At 40.4% G+C, this 19,285-nt stretch overlaps 1 protein-coding gene and 1 long non-coding RNA gene across 3 annotated transcripts in view; one reads left to right on the top strand and one right to left on the bottom strand.

The window, feature by feature from the left end:
- slco3a1a (solute carrier organic anion transporter family member 3A1a) overlaps positions 1-9,410 on the bottom strand; it is a 48,155-nt gene extending 38,745 nt beyond the window's left edge. The window contains exons 1-2 of one of the 2 annotated variants that reach the window (XM_064951885.1): positions 9,111-9,410; positions 2,729-3,188 (exon numbers count right to left, since the gene is read on the bottom strand). In XM_064951885.1, the coding sequence (XP_064807957.1) occupies positions 2,729-3,188; positions 9,111-9,317 (667 nt within the window). In that variant the 5' untranslated portion in view covers positions 9,318-9,410. Of the gene's footprint in view, positions 1-2,728; positions 3,189-8,695 lie in introns of both variants that reach the window. The other variant, XM_064951886.1, reaches the window with a different exon arrangement.
- Positions 7,980-17,548, top strand: LOC135524392 (uncharacterized). Its single transcript, XR_010452942.1, has 3 exons — positions 7,980-8,124; positions 10,552-10,612; positions 17,144-17,548. It is a non-coding gene; the product is annotated as an uncharacterized LOC135524392 (long non-coding RNA).
- Positions 17,549-19,285: the final 1,737 nt, after the last annotated feature.

Raw genomic sequence — 19,285 nt, 5'->3', positions numbered from 1 at the left:
AAAAGTGTTTGAAAAATATTTAACAAAGGAAAAATACGGCAAATTACAACTAAAGTAAAACTTTTTCTGATTACCTTAACAATGTGTATTTTCCCTGCGTACAATGATGTGTACATTAATGAACAATCATTGAATACATTATCAGCATGTGAAAAAAAATCTTTGAGAGATTCAGACAATCTCGTCCATTCATGCTGCGACAAGCACATGACATGCCCACAGCATGAGGATTAGAACGATCAGCTGAGCACATGCTCCCAACTCAATAACACATTGTTCTCCAACGCTCACCACTTGTTTTCCTCCAACTCTCCATGTAGCTTATCTGAGGAGAACAGCACCAAATCTCCCTCTGTGCCTGCCAAACTTTAATCAATGAGAGTCCACTTCCTACTGTACAGTGTTAACAAGGCGCTGCAGTTGTGCATTACGTCAAAGCTGTTGTGTTCTGTGCTTGTTTGTTTCTGTCACTTCTAGAAAAAACATAACTCGCTGTGAAAAATAGCTAGGACTCGAAACAAAGTGCATATGAGTAAGAATGAAAGTTAGGGAGGTCTACGCTGCTGGCCTAAGATCACACAAGACACCGAAGGCCTTTATCCTTGAGTTTGACCATCACATCCTAGTTACACTAACAAATATCATCTCCACTACTAATGTTGTGAGTGTTTCCGGAAGTTGTCTCCCATTCAGCCGTACTTTCAGTCTGCTGTACTGCTGAGAAATCAAACATGGCCACGTATGCAGCCAGCAGCTGATTCACAAAGGCACGTCGTCTCTATCCCACCAAAGGCTACTAATGTGCATACATGGACAACACGTTATGGCCATGCCTCTATCAAAACATGCCTGCTTTGAAGAGAATTGGGTACTGTATATATCAACAAATAATACAGAAGAAAGAGCACATGTTGGGCCTCCCGAGTGGCGCAGCGGTCTAAGACACTGCGGCGCTTGAAGCGCCAGTACATATCCGGGTTCGATCCTGGGCTGTGTTGCAGCTGGCCGCAACCGGGAGACCATGAGGTGACTCATAATTGGCCCAGCGTCGTCTGGGTTAGGGGAGGGTTTTTGGCCGGCTGGGATGTCCTTGTCCCATCGTGCTCTAGTGACTCCTGTGGCGTGCCAGGTGCATGCACGCTGACACGGTCGCCAGTTGTACGGGGTTTCCTCCGGCACATTGGTGCAGCTAGCTTCTGGGTTAAGTGAGCAGTGTGGTTTGGCAGGGTTGAGTTTTGGAGGACGCATGGCTCTCGACCTTCGCCTCTCTCGAGTCCGTACGGGAGTTGCAGCGATGGGACAAGACTGTAACTACCAATTGGATATCACAAAATTGGGGAGAAAAAGGGGTGTAATTTTTTTTTAAATGTTTTTGAAAAATAATAATTATAATAAACAAGAAAGAGCACATGTTGCAGGGAAATGTCCAATAATCCCTCAAAGATTTATCACCTTGACAACTGTAGGTCTTCAAAGCGAGCTGCAGTCAGAGAAATGAGTTGTGCTTCATCTGACTGTGAATTATCTCTGTAGGTGGTCTTCCTCTTGCAGTAGATTTGAGCCAGCAGCCTGCATCTAGCCTAATGGCTGTGCTGTAACATGCCCTGTGTACGCCCTTCAGCCAATCAGAATGGAGTATTAAGCCATGGTGTGTAATTGTGGTCATACAAGATGGTCTCATGTTAAGATTACACACATACTGAATGCTCAATGTACGCCTGCCAGCTTTTACAGTTAGGCAGAAAAACATTAGTGATCAAGTGCCTTCAACAATGATGTCAAAACACGGGCCTTTACAGTATCCTTAAGGTCCATTCACAAATAATAATCTGCTATTTAAGGTTATCTCAGAAAGTGCTTTGAATGCACTGTAAAACCTTGAAAAGCCACGTCAGCAGTGAAATACTTGCGTCAGAGAGCAAGTCAGCTGAGTGGAGATATTTTGCACTTTAATGCTCCTTTTCCATCCCTGGCATCTGCACTTGACTGCACTTGTAATTGAGATTATAAACCCCTCACAGATCTGCTCACCTTGCGGTCACTTAGGTCAGATTGTGCTTCGGACAAAAGAAAGACTGAGCACAACACAGAGAATACATTCACGCTGTATTGACTCAGAGGCAGGGATGTGTACACACTGCACCTCCCCGCAGTGAGACGAACACGACCACTGTTAGTTCTTCCACCATAGAGATGTACCAATTTAAGTAGTCTTGTGAATCCCTTAGCGCTGGAACAAATTCATTTTGAAATGGTAGTGTGATAACAATGTCCTTAAAATAAATATTATTTCAATATATAATATATGCCATTTAGCAGACGCTTTTATCCAAAGCGACTTGCGTGTTTACATTTTTTAAGTATGGGTGGTGCTGGAAATCAAACCCACTATCCTGGCATTACAAGAGCCTTGCTCTAACAATTGAGCTACAGAGGACCACACAAAATATTTTGCCATTTTGAAGCTACTTTCCAGTAATTCTACACAGTTTGTCATGGAGCTGAGAGACAGTTTTTCAGTTTTAAAGCTAATTTCCTGCAATTCTATGCATTTTGCCATAGCTCATGTTGTGTTCCTCTTCTCAGACATTACAACACAACCAACGGAAATGTGCCCCGATTGCCCGCTTTTGAGAATTCGTAGGTTCTCCCTAATTTATTATTATTTATTTTTTTACAGCGGACCCCCGTTTGAAAACCCCTGTATTCATGCATCTACCTCACTTACCTATATACAGAGAGGAGTCTTTCCTCTTCACATGGTCATCTATGTAGGACACACCCAGGGGCTGAACTGGGGTGGCTCCAATCCCCAGCAGCATCTGGGCCCCAATCAGCAACAGGTACATCATGTTGGTGTTGGCCTTGTTTGAACACATCTCCTCTATGTACTGCCCACCATTCCTGGTACTGTTGGCGCACCCATTCCTGCCCACCTCAGTCCTCCATGTCTGCCCTGGCTGGTACTCGTATTGTTTGGTTAGAAACTCCGGCAGTGCTGACAGAAGAGCTCCTAGCGCCATGACGATACCCCCACAGCCAATCAACCTTGGCCGGTGGGCTTTGGCCCCGAAGTAGCTGACGAATAGGATGAGAGCCAGGTTGCCAATCTCAAAGCTGCTGGCGATCACACCCACGTCGGCACTTTGGAGATTGAATCGTCGCTCCAGGGTTGTCAGGACACTCACCTGAGAAAGCAACAGCGGAGGAAATATGTTACTCATAAAAGGCAATCATAACTAACTTCACAAAACTGATTAACTTTGTAAATGGCAGGGTATCATCATTATGCGGCTGAAATATGACCAGTCTTAAAGCCTATTGCTTTCACATTAGCTGAGAATAATGTCACTGAGAGGAACATGAAAACACCTGGCTTACAAATAGCAACTAAATAAATAGGTTACAGTTTTACCATGAGTAAGAAAATTAGAATCACTTGAAACATTTGATGCATTTGAATGAATGGCCTTTGGTATAAGGAATAGCATCACAGATGCATACAGTTGACATTTAAAAACAAATAACCAAGACTGTAGGCCTAAACATTGAGAAAAAAAAAACATTTGTATTTAGGGTATTTTTGAATTCCAATTAAGTGTCATATGATTTTGGTTATTAAAGAACAACTTCATATAAGTCAAATTAAATGTTTCTATATTAAACTTCTCTGAAAGAAGTGATTCTACCAAAAGTAATACAAAATAATGATATAAAACTCTATATATTGGAATAATAAGGGTTAACGTGCCGAGGGGTTTCCAAACTTTCGGTATATGCAAATGAGAGGAAATATGATATTATTTGCATGGTGGAATTTTGAATCAAGTAGCACACAGACCGCAAGAGGGTTTAGAGCAGATGAGAGAAATGAAGCATGGCTATGAAAATACCATGTTATGGAGGTTGTGTCGTTTTACATAATCCCTTTCCTTTGGATCTACTGACTCACAGACCTCTTCGGATGTTTCTCATTGTGGTCTTAGTAAAATCCCGTTTGCCAAGATCCATCCCTGTCTTTCATTAGCTGGGCACTGCAGCACTTACTCCCAAGGCTTTATTGAAAGTGCCTTCTCCCCTAACGCTCACTCTCTCTCTCTGAGTTAATGGTGCAGCATTTAATGCAAGTGAAAGATAAGAGCATAACACTGTCTCCAGATAGAAGCTGGGGCAACAGGGGATTTTGTCTCCCCTCTGCCATTGTTGGTAAAATACATGGAAGTCAGACATTATGGGTTGCATTTCAGTTCATAAGATAAGATCCTAACTCAATATAATGATCAAATTGATCTCCATTTCATTTAGATTTTCTTCATGTGATATGCGCTCCATCACAGACTGTCATGAAAGCAGACAGTGAATGACCAGTTTTTTTTACAAGGCACTGATTCCAATGATGAACGCAACCTGAATGATAAAAAAAACAACTTCACACAGGCTCAGGAGGACTGTACATAGTTTGATAGCAATGACCTTGGTGAATCTGGCCAACTGAGTCTTCTGTTTTTGGTACAAGAATATGGTTGAAGCCCAGCTACCTGCATTGGTTGGCTCCTAGTTGGTGATACGGAACAGCCCCAACTAATAGGGTAGAAAGATTCTTAAAGAACATAGCCAAAAACAACCACCCACACATTTGTATCAACACTGTACAGGCAACAACGATGTATAGAAAGACCAAGACAAGACTCTGAAACAGAAATGTATGGAATAAACACAAATGCGCTACCATAAAGAAGAGGGGCAATATCCCTTACTCTGCAGGAAGTATAATACGCTGCCTATTCTCAAATGTGTGTATCCTCCGATTTATCTAATTTTGCATGCAGCATCCTCATCTGCCTTTACTTCAATTGGTAAGTATTGCCTGGAAGGATTTCACAACAAATAATGTGGGTTTGTAATGTCTGAGAACCAACTGCTGAGCCATATCCCACCCGTCACATTTTCACAAATGTATCGAACTATTTTCAGATGTGTCCCAAAATGCCCTTGAAAGGGCATGGTCCTGTTCCATTCCCACAGCAATGTCAAACAGGCTAACAGGCTAAGTTAAGCTCCTCTAAGGACCATTGGAGACAGGAAAATAGAAGCTAGAAGCAGGAAAAATGATATTTTCTCTGTGATTACAAAGTGACTTAAATTACATTAAATGGAAGGTGTGATTGAGTAATAACTATACTAATACAACTAGCTACACTTTGATTAAATGTGAACACAACAACAGGATGATCAATGTAGTGATGTCATCCTTTGCACAAGGCTTATTATTTTAAAATGTTTTATTCTCCTAAAACTACAGCTCAGCAATAGGGATGCTATGGGTGTCCAAAATGGGCTTGCAGTCTCATCTGCCAGAGAATGTAATGTGGCTTCCCAGCAATACTGGAAGCTTGAAGAGTTGGGTTGGAAACATCACCATTTGCTCCTATCCTCAGGGCCCATTCCAAGCCAATGCAACCTGCTCACGGCACAGCTGGAGCTCTCAGCACTCAGCAGACACCTGCACAGACTACTGAACTTCCACCTCACCACCACACCACAGCAGAGGAATGGCAGCCAGACCAGGTAGACCATGTCATGTCATCTGCTGCCCAGGCCAGAATCAGGCAGCATTTGGACTGACAGCTTAGTGAGCCCTGTAAAAAATGCAGTGAATTTAGAAGAGTACCTGTCCCCTAAATTCCAATGCACTCTGCCAGTGAAGCATTTTACTAAAGAGTAGGCACAGCATTCCGAGATACTCAATAATTGACAAAAATATCTTTAGTTCCAGAAAGAAGAGTAACTCTGGCTACAGTAAGCTAGTTAAAGATGGACATGGAACCTTGAACCAAAAACCAAACAGTCAGTCACGAAAGTGTGTTTATTTATTGCAGCATGGTTACAATGCAAACTTGTCTGGCTGCGTTTTCGTGGACAATGTGACTGTCACCTCAACATTACCTCAGAGGAACCAAGCCCCACACAGACATCCCTTTTTAAACAGGAGGATGAGGCTTGTGTAAGCACAGTATGAGACATAACAACAGCCGATTGCTAAATAAAAGTGTTGAAGTGCGTCTCAGGTTCCTATTCTGTATAGAAGCCCTTTCAAAAGGACAATTCAGAGTCAGCCAGAGGTCTTTTTCTGACAAAATCCTATCTAATTCCACAACATAAAGTTGATCCCTTGGCAATTAAATATTTCACTGACTGTCTGTACTCTCTAAGGTTTACCAATCTGCAAATTGCAAGATTGGAGACTGCATGGTAGTAACAACAAACTTTAACTAACACCTAACCTGAATGGATTAAAGTCTCAAAAAAGTTGGTGTTTAATTATCATAATCAATTATTAAGCTGGGTTTGAAAATCGAATATATGAGGGAAAAATTATAAAATACATAGATAGTTAAGCCTGTTTTCCCACGAGTAGGTGGAGCACATAACAGGAAACACATTCACCACTGTCACTTATTACCACAGTTGAATTTCCGAGAACTGAGAACTAAAGGTAGGCCTACACACCATTTCCAGATACTTCTCAAAATGAACTAGGGAAGCTGACAGTCATATGACCCCATAGTGTTGAGAGTAATTGCATGCAGGTATGTGCACTGACTGTTTAACCAGAGACTATGTTGCCTGGAAAAGAGCCTGTCCACTGTAAGCTGCTAACGTGGAGCAAGAGCATAGGCCACGACCCCTGACTTCCAGCCTGGCTGCCTGGCAGCACAAAAACACTTTAAGTAGCCTCATCCTATCATGGACACAAGAGTACCTCTGACAGGAGAACATCTAATGAGGTCATGACAGGGTCATCAACTTGTCCCTGTAGCTAGAGCTGGTGCCTGGTTTCCAGCCCATGCAAATGGAGCAGGTGCCATGTGAAAGAGACTACCTGTGCTGACGACCATAGAGCATGCAGAAGGCCTGTCCTGTTTGCTTAGGCAAGTCATGCGCTTCCCTCTCAGATCCATCATTGGCAAATACCTGCCTGAGCCCCAGAGTATACTTTACAAGCAGACATACCTGCTGAGTGACTAGCCTTCCACCAACTCATCTTTGCTTACCAATTTAAAGTACACCCTTTTTAGTTCAATGTTTGTTAACCTTCTTTAGAATAACCTCCTGAAAAGTGTAGTTGAAAACATTTACATTCTCAAAGTGAAACAGGGCTTTAAATGGCAGTTCTACTGTAGGTGTCAACATTTGAGCTAAACTAAGCTATAAGTGCCTATGTATAAATGAGGACACAAAGCCATCAGTCCCATGGAGGCACCACTGCAGATGTGCCATATTCCATTTCAACTACATTTTAATAAAATGAGACATGACTGAACCAATTATCACAGAGGAGTCCTGATAGAACCATTTCTTCCACTGTGACTGGCAAGTGGGTACATAGCAGAGACACATCACAAAAAAATGACTGCAATGTTCAATCCAAGTGAGAGAGAAAGGGTGGATACTACTGGTTTTCTTTCGGGTCTAATTTCACAAGAACTTTACTTCACATGCACGTAGTGTTATAAAGTTAGTCAAATCAAATAGATTTAAGAAACATATATAACAACATGTTATAAAAATAGAATAAAGAGATCGAATAAAAAATAAAATAATACCAAGTATGTGGGAAAACATTCCACTCAATAATTTGGGGTCATTAAACTCATTATCAAAAGCAGGATGTGATGGATTCTCGTTAATTGTACTTTTGGCTTAAAAATCCAAGTTCTCTCCTTACAGGGGAAATTCTGACTGTATACCAACATGCCACGAACATTCCCATGGCCAGGAGGAGGCTTTCAGTTCAGTGCTACAGAATAGATGACATGTTCCACTCCAAATAAGGCTAAAGCATTTCAGTTTACATCTTTGATTCGCCTGGGAAGTGGCACTAGCCCAGCATGTGACCTAAAATAACCTACTCATTCATCATTTGTTGTTTCATTTGATATGACAACTGTGGTAAAAAAAATGTTGATCACCACAGGACTAAAACAATGTAAAAGCCTTAACCAAGTAGGCTTACAGAATATCAAAACCATCAAGTTTGAACTAGAGATAAGAGTTGAATAGTCTTGCCTGCTCATCTTAATCAAGATAGGATTGCTTTCAAGCCTGACACTGATATTACAGGTAGGGACCTAACATTTCACTCATCTACATCAATAAATGGTGTTATTGCAGTACATAACACTACTGTATATTACAGCTATAGAAACCCTTTGCCGCATAGACTTCTACCAAGTCACCGGTTCATTCTTGTCCTCTATGGAATCTGAGTGTTGTTTTGGACAATTGGATTATTTAGGGGCGGCATTAGGAAATTAAATCATCAACAACTGTTTTGTTGACAGAGGAGAAATATGCTATGTTTGCTGTTGACAAACGGTCAATGTTCAACTGCAACCAGACGAAAATGTGTTGCATCTCCCAGATGTGTATGGGCACTGGCTACTGCGTATAAAAAAACGGTTTGATGTCAAGCCTTCTTAAACCGGTTAGCTACACATTATCTCATTATGTCATAGCTGTTACACGTTTCATGACAGACACTTTGCTTACACGCACACTACTGGCACGTATATAGAGTTATAGCTAAGATAAAACGGCCCAAATACTAAAATACATATAAAACATGCGTCTGGCAAGATGTTCTCATGAGAGACATGACAGACAATGACACAGTTTAAAATGTTTCACTCACCAGGTAGGCTCCAACAGTGCCCTGTGCCAGCATCAGGGCACATTCCGAAATCAAGAATATCTTGATGTTTGAGAAGCATGATGACTTTTTACGGATGCTCTCTCCAGGGCTCCTGTCGGAACACATTTGTTTTTTCACCTGCATCCTTTTGAGAAGCTATTTTGTATCACAGCGAGAAACGAAAGCCAGAGGGTAACCGGCCAGCCTGGAGATAAACATAGAAGACACCGACTATGTTTCCCCTGTAGGCTACATTCAGTGGGTGTCTGACGCACGGTCTCGGTCTATTTTCTCTTTCAACCTATGCTTTACATCTTACAAACTATGACTGTAAATATACAGCCAGACTCCAAAAGTCTTCCACTCCACAAGCTTTAAAAATTGCCACTTCGTCGAATAAGACACATGAACTCACCGACGATTTTCTCATATGCATACGAGAACAACAGACGCCGGGTTTTCTCTCAAATAACATGTTTGACGAATCTTGACGCTCGTTTACGAATGTTAAGCGTAACAATGCATAGATTCTAAAAATAATCGATAAGAACCTTGCCACGGCGTCGCTGCTCCAGCTATACTTGGCATGGTCCTTGTAGCCTGCTGTACAGTATGCGAGCATACACTCACTCCCTCCACCACTTGTGTAGCCTACTAGTATGTTCTGAGTCCGCGCCTCTTCCAACCACTAAGAGCCGTGGCCTATAGTGGCGATGTGTAGCATGCACCATATTCTAAACTGACTTGCGTTCGAATAGACTCTCTCTCTATAAAACATACACGTTGATATAGGGAATTTGTTCATTCTAATTTATAGGCCTATTTAAAATAGTAATCATTTCACATATTGAGCCTAAAGTAAAAGGGCCATTTCAAGATACTAGCAACACACTGTGTGTTGCTATGGATTACCCAATGTTGTGAACAACATGATTAAATAAATGGCCCACATGATGCCAACAATTACCGTCACAAATCCTTCCTGTATGATATACATGCACACGTTAAATCATCCATCCTATTATTCTGTTTGCCCACATAACTGAGGTCTGAGATGATTATATTAGTTTTAGCTTAGTAAATGGTCTTTAAGTGAGAAGTAGACAGGACAGAGGACCATGACCTTTTGCCTCGACATGATATCACAGCTGGTCTTCTATGAGCAAAAAATACTCTCTTATCTTACATTCCAGCAACCTCTAACTTTTACCTTTTTACACTGTCATTATGTGTACCCGAACCCCCAAGCAGTGGACATCCGTGTGTCCAACAGAGAGCCATATGACAGGTGATAATCTACAAAGGGAAAATATATAGTAGTTTAGTGTTTGTGGTTCCATAAACCTGGTCAGTATAACTAGTGCTTGTTAAAGGGATAGTTCACCCAAATTGCAAAATTATACATTCGTTTCCTTACCCTGTAAGCAGTCTATGGACATGGTATGACAGCAATTAATGCTTTGGTTTAATTTCCCTGCCTTTGTTTCCACATGCTAAAGTTTTAGCATTTATAGTACAGATCCCATTCAAGTCATGGGACTGATATTAGCATTTTTTTCCATTATGTCCAAATCATCTGAAAGTATTTCAAATTGATTGTGAAGCTCAACAAAGTCAGTAATAGACAATTTGATCATGATGCGCAAAAAAGCCAATATCAGTCCCATGACGTTTTCCCCCACATGATTTGTTAATGGGTTTTCTTTTGGTAAGGGATGTGATAAGCAGGGCCTTCAACAGTAGCATTTCATGGTGAGAGAAGTATACAAATGCTGATTATCATTCTACAACAGTTTATATCTATTGCTTCCCTGTGTGCCTGTTCCTAAATAATAATGCTTTGATCCCTTTCACAGCACTCAAGGACATGATAGAGATACGAATGGAATGTATGCAATTTCATTTACAATTCTAGAGGTGAGATTTTGTAAATTATAACAGTGTGTCACAGTCCAACTGAAATGCTGTTCCACTGTTATGCCTGCCTATGTGTGATTTCACAGTGCAAAGTAATTTATTTTAATCTGTGTACAGTTCTTTCAGTGAAACACGTTGAAGCAAATGTTGCAAATAATGAAATCAATTCTGTAATTTAAAACACATGGACGTCCTCCTTCCCTCTACCCTTTTTTCTGCATGAGAAACAACATCACTGAGGTGAATAGAGGAAGGTAATTTGTTTCTGCCAGCGATTAATAATTGCCTCCAAACTAGAAGATCATATTCTGTTGGGTGCCCATTAATTCAAATTATGTTATGGTGTAGAGGGCATGGAGAGAGAGGAGAACTCAGGCAATGCTATATCATTTAAAACAAAACACAGGTGAAAGATTAACCTTCTTTAATAATCATTTCATGAACTCTGACCAATTATTGGCACATTGCCAATTACTTGTGTATTTAAATCACTTACTCTGGGTCAACGTTTGGGGACATTTATCAAGTGGGACATATATCAATATTCAACAGAACTATTCTGCATATAGTTTTCCATTAATGTAGAGTCCTCACAAGTGCTGTTCGATGACTCGCTTCTGACAGTAATTTCACTTGTCAGGATCAACATTATTCAACTACAGTTAATCAATAAGAAGACACCAATAGATCATTTGGTGTGTCAATAATCAATCTACGGTTCACTGATTTTGTTTGTCACTAATTTTAGAGGGTTAGACTTTCAGGTTGTTTGCTGCTTGTTTTAGTGGTTAGATGTATATATGTAATAATACATAATAAATAATAAATTAATTCATGAATGAGTGAGAGTATGTAAAAGCTTATAGAAAGTCTGTGTCTGTTTGCATATGGGTGTGGTACGCCTGCCTATTTGCCTGTGTGTGTTGTGTTCAAGCATCCTGCCACACACCCTTTCCCAACAGTCTTCTCAGTACATGAGTCAGGTTGGAGGTGCAGAAGTGAGTGGGTGGACTTGACTGGTACTGCCAGGAATGTATGAATGGAAAATAGTGCTGCTCTTTGGAATAGCTGTTATTTATAGGATATGTAAAAGGGCGGACCGCCAAAGAACAGCCCAGCCCTTCTGTCCGGTCCCATCAGGGAAAAGCAGGAAAAGGAGGAACAATGACTAAATAAATACTCAAAGTACTCTGAAAACACTGTGATTTTACATCCAATTGTAAGCTTAGAATTAATTAATCCACTAATTAATACATCCTCTGTCATTATTTGTTATTTAAAAAAACATAGTAAACAGAACCAGAATTCCTAAACACAGTTGTTATTAACTTGCGTAGAGTTGTTTGGCAGCTAGGTTATTAATCCAAAAATAAAGATAGGTTGCACATTGATTCTGTGAATGACAATCACTGCTCTTATGTTATTTCTATGAGGGCTGTGGTGAATGTGCCCCATGGGCTCTATATTTCAGCTAGAGTGAGAATGGAAAAAGAGCCCTGAAATGTAATTTTACTTTCATGATCTATGACAATATGGGACAAGGTAAGGTGCTCTTTATTGTATCACAGGTACCACGCAGATTATGTGCTTCATTCAAACATAATGTAAATCATTGCTACACACTAAGAAAAAAAGGGTTCAAGGGTTATTTGGGAAGGGTGATGGTTCTATGAGGAACCATAATGACTTAAATACATATTTGAGCCCTTCAATTGGTCTTTACTGTTAACAAAAGGGTTCTTTGCTCTTTTTGTGATAATTAAAATGTAGGGATGGTGGCTCATTAGAATATTTTCTTGTTTTGTTTGCTCATGGCTCTTTTTGTGCAACCGTGAGTGAGAGTGTCATTCCAGTTCATGTAATCTGTGGTGTTATGCTATTACCTCTCATATATGACTATGACCAGGGAAGGTGTCTTGTGAAATAGTCACGTATGGCCTTGTGTCAGTTGAGAACGTTAGACTAAGTCAGTGGTTCTCTATTCTCTCCTCAGAAACCCCCAGTTCCAGAGCTAAAACATCTGATTCAACTTGTCAATTAAAACAATAATAACACTTATGGAATATTAACAATATAATATGGATCACCAGAAAATAATACACTGTATGGCTCTTCAAAAGGATCTACAAAGAACCTTTGAGATTGAGACATTTTCTTTATAGAACCATTCTCCATTAAGGTTCTATAAAAAAACAGAAAAAATGATTTTAAATAGCCCCAAAAAGGGTTGTAACCATAGCGTAACCCTTTTTTGGTGCTATATAGAACCTTTTTTAAATTATTATTTCTAGAACTTTAGGAAAGGGTTCTTTATAGCACCATACAGGCTTCATTTAGAACATTATGAGCATGGTTCTTTATAGAAACTTCCATTTAAAAAAAAAAAATTAAAATGCCAAAAAGGGCTCCACTATGGTTACAAGCCAAATGACTCTTATCTAGTACAATATAGAACCATTTGTTTTTAGTGTTCATCTCTTTTTGATGGAAGTTTGTGTTAAATATTGAAAGGTAAAAGGACATTTTAATAATTATGCCATAAAGTACGTAGGTAAGTAAGGCATTATGATTCCCCAACTGCCCTCAGGTGGCGCCAGGTAAATTACTGTCGTCATTATCTGCACCTCTCAGACTGATGCTGAAGAGAAGGCAATTTAACACAGTGCCTTTTGAGGTATTTTCCAGGATCAGTATGACCCTGGAGATATGACATCATAGAAGTGAATGCGTTCACAAAACATACTCTGCTTCTCAAGGTGTTTCTTATTCACACACAGTCCTGGGGGCTGTAATAGTGCCAAGAAAAGCATTTATCCACTGCTTATGTCATCAGTTGTTGTGGTCTATGTGCACACCTAAACCACTACCATGCCTGTAAGATGAGGCATAACATGTCCTTACACTACTAATCAAATCAACATAACAAAGAGAGTCAATTAAAGTACATGCTTTATATTCAATTGCACAAGATGAACAATAGATGGAAGTCAGGGTTTGACATGATACAGAATGAACTGTAACAGCCATTATTCTAAGAGAACCCAATGTGGGGTCTAGTCTATGCATGCATACAATATCTTAGTATATCACTTTAGAATATTCACGACTCTATAAGAATACAAGAGTCAGAGAGTAAAGAGGAGACTTTCTAACAATAACATCATTGACCTTTTGATGATGCTCCATGTGGCACACGTATGTTTAGTGTGAGTTAGAAAAGGATGTGACAAAGAGTTGTCAAATAGATAGCAAATAGCCTTCTGTCTCTGGGGTTCAAGTAATCCACTCCTGTGTCCACACACATCAAGATGTTTTACCTTTTATTTCCAATGGAGATGGTGTGTCACACACAGTATGGACAACTCACATATCATTATGCTTGACTGACACCACTCATGATGTATATGCATTCATATTGCTCCATCAATTAATATCACCTGGAATCTATTGGCATTATTTATGTGATTGTCATTCGAATTCACAGATGAGTAAGATACTAATGCAAAGTGTATAATTGTACCAACTAGTTCTCACAGTATTAGACGTTCATCCATGTCTCTCAAACGTCAAAGTTTGAAGTTGTTCCAATCATCAAAGTAAAGTTAAGGCATTAACACCAAATTCTTAAGATTGGGCATTAACTCTGAATGGTTAAGGTAAGGGTTAAGGTTTGGGATGGGCTTAAAAAAAATGTATCTTGCTGGATTTGAACATGCAACATTTGAAATCAGAGGCAGTTGCTTATGACTGTCCGCCATCTCCATCCACAACACCAAAGCCTACTTGAAGGTAACAGCACTCACGGTTGCCCCTAGTGGCCGGTTTCCACGTCATCTCTCGACGTCCTCAGACATGGATGGACATCGAATGCTGACTTGTATCATAGGCGACCTGGCTGATTGTACAGTCTCCGCAAATATGCATAACACTTTCAATGAAGCAAAAAGGGCATAATTCATACAGTGTTACTATAAACCTCAACATTCTGTTTCCAATTGAATATGTCAGCAGTGTCCACAAGAGAAGCCTAAAGTCCCTGCATACTATACCACTGCCCATCCCCTCCTAGAGCCATCTCCATGGCAACTGCTGTGGCATTAGAACGAGCGGGGCTGAAGATTTTCAGGGGGATGCTGGGATCCTGTGACAGATGAGATGAGGATTATGGAGCATCCATTTGGTTGTTAAATATCTTAGAGGCAAAAATACATACAGGCCGCAATATGGCTTGGAAATTACAGCTTGTGCTGTAAAAATCCCCTAACTGACCATCCGAGTGTAATGCTGCCAAAGTTAGAGACAAATTACTGTGCATTAAAATATTTGATGAGACAAAGTAGGAGGGGCATACAACAAGAGTATTAATGCTGATTACAAAATTCTTGCCAACAGGATGTTGGCATACAACCATTTGCTGCAAATGACAAACGTTAGATAATTTATTCTAAAAACTTGGAAGTCAATCTATTCGATAGACACAATGGAAAAATCTAACGATTTAGTATTTAAATATTGAAATAGCATGGAGAAAAACAAATTGGTACAATTTAAGGCCAAGTGGCAAACAATAATGCAGGCACTAGGGATGGGGGTGTGAGCATGTGGGTCTGGGCAGATGGGATGTAATCATTGTTTGTGTGTGTCTGTAAGTTGTTGTTCATATGTATAAGTTAAAATAATAACTATAAAAAAATATATGTATATATGTGTATGTTTATTCTGGTATTATCCACCATGTAGCTTGTTTATGGCAATTGGAAATCAAATCAGGGTGTTCTACGGAGATACAATAGATGATCAAAAGTAATTGGCACCTGCTCGTCGAACATCTCATTCAAAAATCATGGGCATTAATATGGAGTTGGACCCCCCTTTGCTGCTATAACAGCCTCCACTCTTCTGGGAAGGCTTTCCACTAGATTTTGAAACATTGCTGTGGGGACTTGTTTCCATTCAGCCACAAGAGCATTAGCGACATCGGGCACTGATTTTGGACGATTAGGCCTGGCTTGCAGTCAGCGTTCAAATTCATCCCAAAGGTGTTCGATGGAGTTGAGGTGAGGGCTCGTTGCAGGCCAGTTCTTCTACACCGATCTCAATAAACCATTTCTGTATGGACCTCGCTTAGTGCACGGACAGGGGCATTGTCATGCTGAAACAGGAAAGGGCCTTCACCAAACCGTTGCCACAATGTTGGAAGCACAGACTCGTCTAGAATGTCATTGTATGCGGTAGCGTTAAGATTTCCCTTCACAGGAACTAAGGGGCCTGGCCTGAACTGTGAAAAGTAGCCCCAGACCAATATTCCTCCTCCACCAAACTTTACAGTTGGCACTATGCATTCAAGCAGGTAGCGTTCACCTGGCATCCGTCAAACCCAGATTCGTCCATCGGACTGTCAGATGGTGAAGCGTGATTCATCACTCCAGAGAACATGTTTCCACTGCTCCAGAGTCCAATGGCAGCGAGCTTCACACCACTCCAGCCAACACTTGGCATTGTGCATGGTGATCTTAGGCTTGTGTGCAGCTGCTCGGCTATGGAAACCCGTTTCATGAAGCTCCCGATAAACAGTTTTTGTTCTGACGTTGCATCCAGACGTAGTTTGGAACTCGGTAGTGAGTGTTGCAACCGAGGACAGACGATTTTTACAGGGTTCAGCACTCTGCGGTCCTGTTCTGTGAGATTCTGTGGCCTACCACTTCTAGGCTGAGGCATTGTTGCTCTTAAACGTTTCAGCTTCACAATAACAGCACTTACAGTTGACTGGGGCAGCTTTAACAGGGCAGAATTTTGATGAACTGACTTGTTGAAAAGGTGGCATCCTATGACTGTGCCACGTTGAAAGTCACTGAGATCTTCAGTAAGGCCATTCTACTGCCAATGTTTGTCTTTGGAGATTGCATGGCTGTGTGCTCGATTCTATACACCTGCCAGCAACGGGTGTGGCTGAAATAGCCATATCCACTCATTTTAAGGGGTGTCCACTTACTTTTGTATATATAGTGTATGTGGGATGGGATGAGAGGAGCTGAGGGGTGGGATTAAAGGATAGTGATGTGTAATCGGTGTGACTGAAAACTATTTATAATGTATGCTGGAAATGTCTGAGTACTCCCTATCCATATGTAATGTATATAGAAAACAGTATTTGTTTGGTAACTACTGTGCAAAAACAGTACCGTGTATGAAAAATGTGTGTACAATGTATATAAAACAAAGAAAATGTAAAAGCAAACATGTCAAACAAAGTTACTTTTGTCCTCTGAAGTGCTGATTTCTCAAATGCTGATCTCTCAACACTGGCATAATAAAGTATATGCATGTGCTGCGCAGCCAGCCATTAGGCATACAGCAGACTATGTCAAATAGATCCAACTGCTGAACCTAGATGAACCAAAAACCAGCTACTGGTGTGCCTTTTTCCTCAAAAATTTCCACTATAAAGTTGGCAGTAAAAGTCTCAGCAGTCCAGGTGTTTTCCATGTGCATGCCGCCATATTTTTGTTTTTTTTGCTTGTGTGTTTCCAGGTTACCATGGTGGCAGAGGCAAACACCGGGCTGACAGCTGAGTAGAGAGGGATAAGGGGAGGAGAGGCTGACTGCTCTGTCCCGCAAGGCTCTTTAGGAGGAGACATCTTTCAAACTCCCAGCCTCCCTCTGAGAACTTTGTAATGCAGTGAACCATGCAGGACCTAAGGCACTGTGGGTTCTCTATGTGCAAATGGTTCCTGGGTTTTTTCTATCAGTGTTGATGGCCTGACTGTTCAAGCACACACTGTAGAGATAAGATGACAAGCATTGACTCATACCTTGTGTGTTTACATCTTAGAATTGGGAGGGTCAGTAAAGTTCCCTTCACCTCTTTGTGAATGTGAAAAGGTAATCACACCCTGCTAATGTTTGACAATGTCATAAAACAAGAAGTGTAGTGTTATGAACAACACTGATAAACCTGTATAAAATGAATAAATCTTCTTAGGGCTAGGCCCCTTTTTTCTCAATTTCCTGCCTGAATGACGTGCCCAAAGTAAACTGCCTGTAGCTCAGGCCCTGAAGCCAGGATATGCATATAATTGGTACCATTGGAAAGAAAACACCTCGAAGTTTGTGAAAATTTTAAAATAATGTAGGAGAATATAACACAATAGATATGGTAGGAGAAAATCCCCCCCAAAAACAACAAGCATTATTTTTTGGAGAGACCATCCTCTTAGAAATCCCCCAAAAATGGCATATTGAAAATTAGCTCCCTGGATGCAATTCCTATGACTTCTAGGGGGTGTCAGCAGTCTATGTTCAAATAAGAAATAAGAGTTTTAGTAGAAGGACACATTCTTGGAAATGTGTGTTTGTGCGCGCCATGAAGACATTGTGCACCTGCTAAAATTGGCTTTCTATTGAACATACTTCTTTTCGAAAGAAATATTATAGTTTGATTACATTTTAGGGTATCTAAGGAGTAAATAGAAACATATTTTCACTTGTTGAAACAAAGCTTAGAGGTCGATTTTCGGATTCTTCTCTGCAAGTTGAGCGAGTGGATTACTCAAATCGATGGCGCCAACTAAACCCACTTTTTTTGGATATACAGAAGGATTTTATCTAACAAAATGACAATACATGTTATAGCTGGGAACCTTTGGATGGCAAATCATAGGATGATTTTCAAAAAGTAAGTGAACATTTAATCTTTGTATGTGAATGTATTAAACCTGTGCTGATGGAAAAATATTTTGATGTGTGGCGCCGTCCTCAAACAATCGCATGGCATGTTTTTTCGCTATACTATCTACTGTAAATTGGACAGGGCAGTTAGATGAACAAAAATGTAAGCTTTCAGCCGATATAAGACACTTATAAGTACAGTTAAAGTCGGAAGTTTACATACACTTAGGTTGGAGTCATTAAAACTAGTTTTTCAACCACACCACAAAATTCTTGTTAATAAACTATAGTTTTGACAGGTCGGTTATGACATCTACTTCATGTATGACACAAGTCATTTTTCCAACAATTGTTTACAGACAGATTATTTCACTTATAATTCACTGTTTCACAATTCCAGTGGGTCACTAAGTTCACTGTGCCTTTAAACAGCTTGGAAAATTCCAGAAAATTACGTCATCGCTTTAGAAGCTTCTGATAGGCTAATTGACATATTTTGAGTCAATTGGAGGTGTACCTGGGGATGTAATTCAAGGCCTACCTTCCAACTCACTGCCTCTTTGCTTGACATCATGGGACAACCAAAAGAAATCAGCCAAAACCCCAGAATTCTTTTTGTAAACCTCCACAAGTCTGGTTCATCCTTGGGAGCAATTTCCAAATGCCTGAAGGTACCACGTTCATCTGTACAAACAATAGTATGCAAGTATAAACACCATGGAACTACGCAGTCGTCATACCGCATACAAAAGTATCTATATCCACAGTTAAACAAGTCTTATATCGACATAACCTGAAAGGCCGCTCAGCAAGGAAGAAGCCACTGCTCCAAAACCGCAATAAAAAAAGCCAGACTACGGTTTTCAACACATGGGGACAAAGATCATACTTTTTGGAGAAATGTCCTCTGGTCTGATGAAACAAAAATATAACTGTTTGGCCATAATGACCATCGTTATGTTTGGAGGAAAAAGGGGGTGGCTTGCAAGCCGAAGAACACCATCC

This window comes from Oncorhynchus masou, chromosome 31 (assembly GCF_036934945.1).
Source record: "Oncorhynchus masou masou isolate Uvic2021 chromosome 31, UVic_Omas_1.1, whole genome shotgun sequence".
Classification (NCBI taxonomy): Eukaryota; Metazoa; Chordata; class Actinopteri; order Salmoniformes; family Salmonidae; genus Oncorhynchus; species Oncorhynchus masou.
This window is presented reverse-complemented; position numbering and strand designations above follow the sequence as displayed.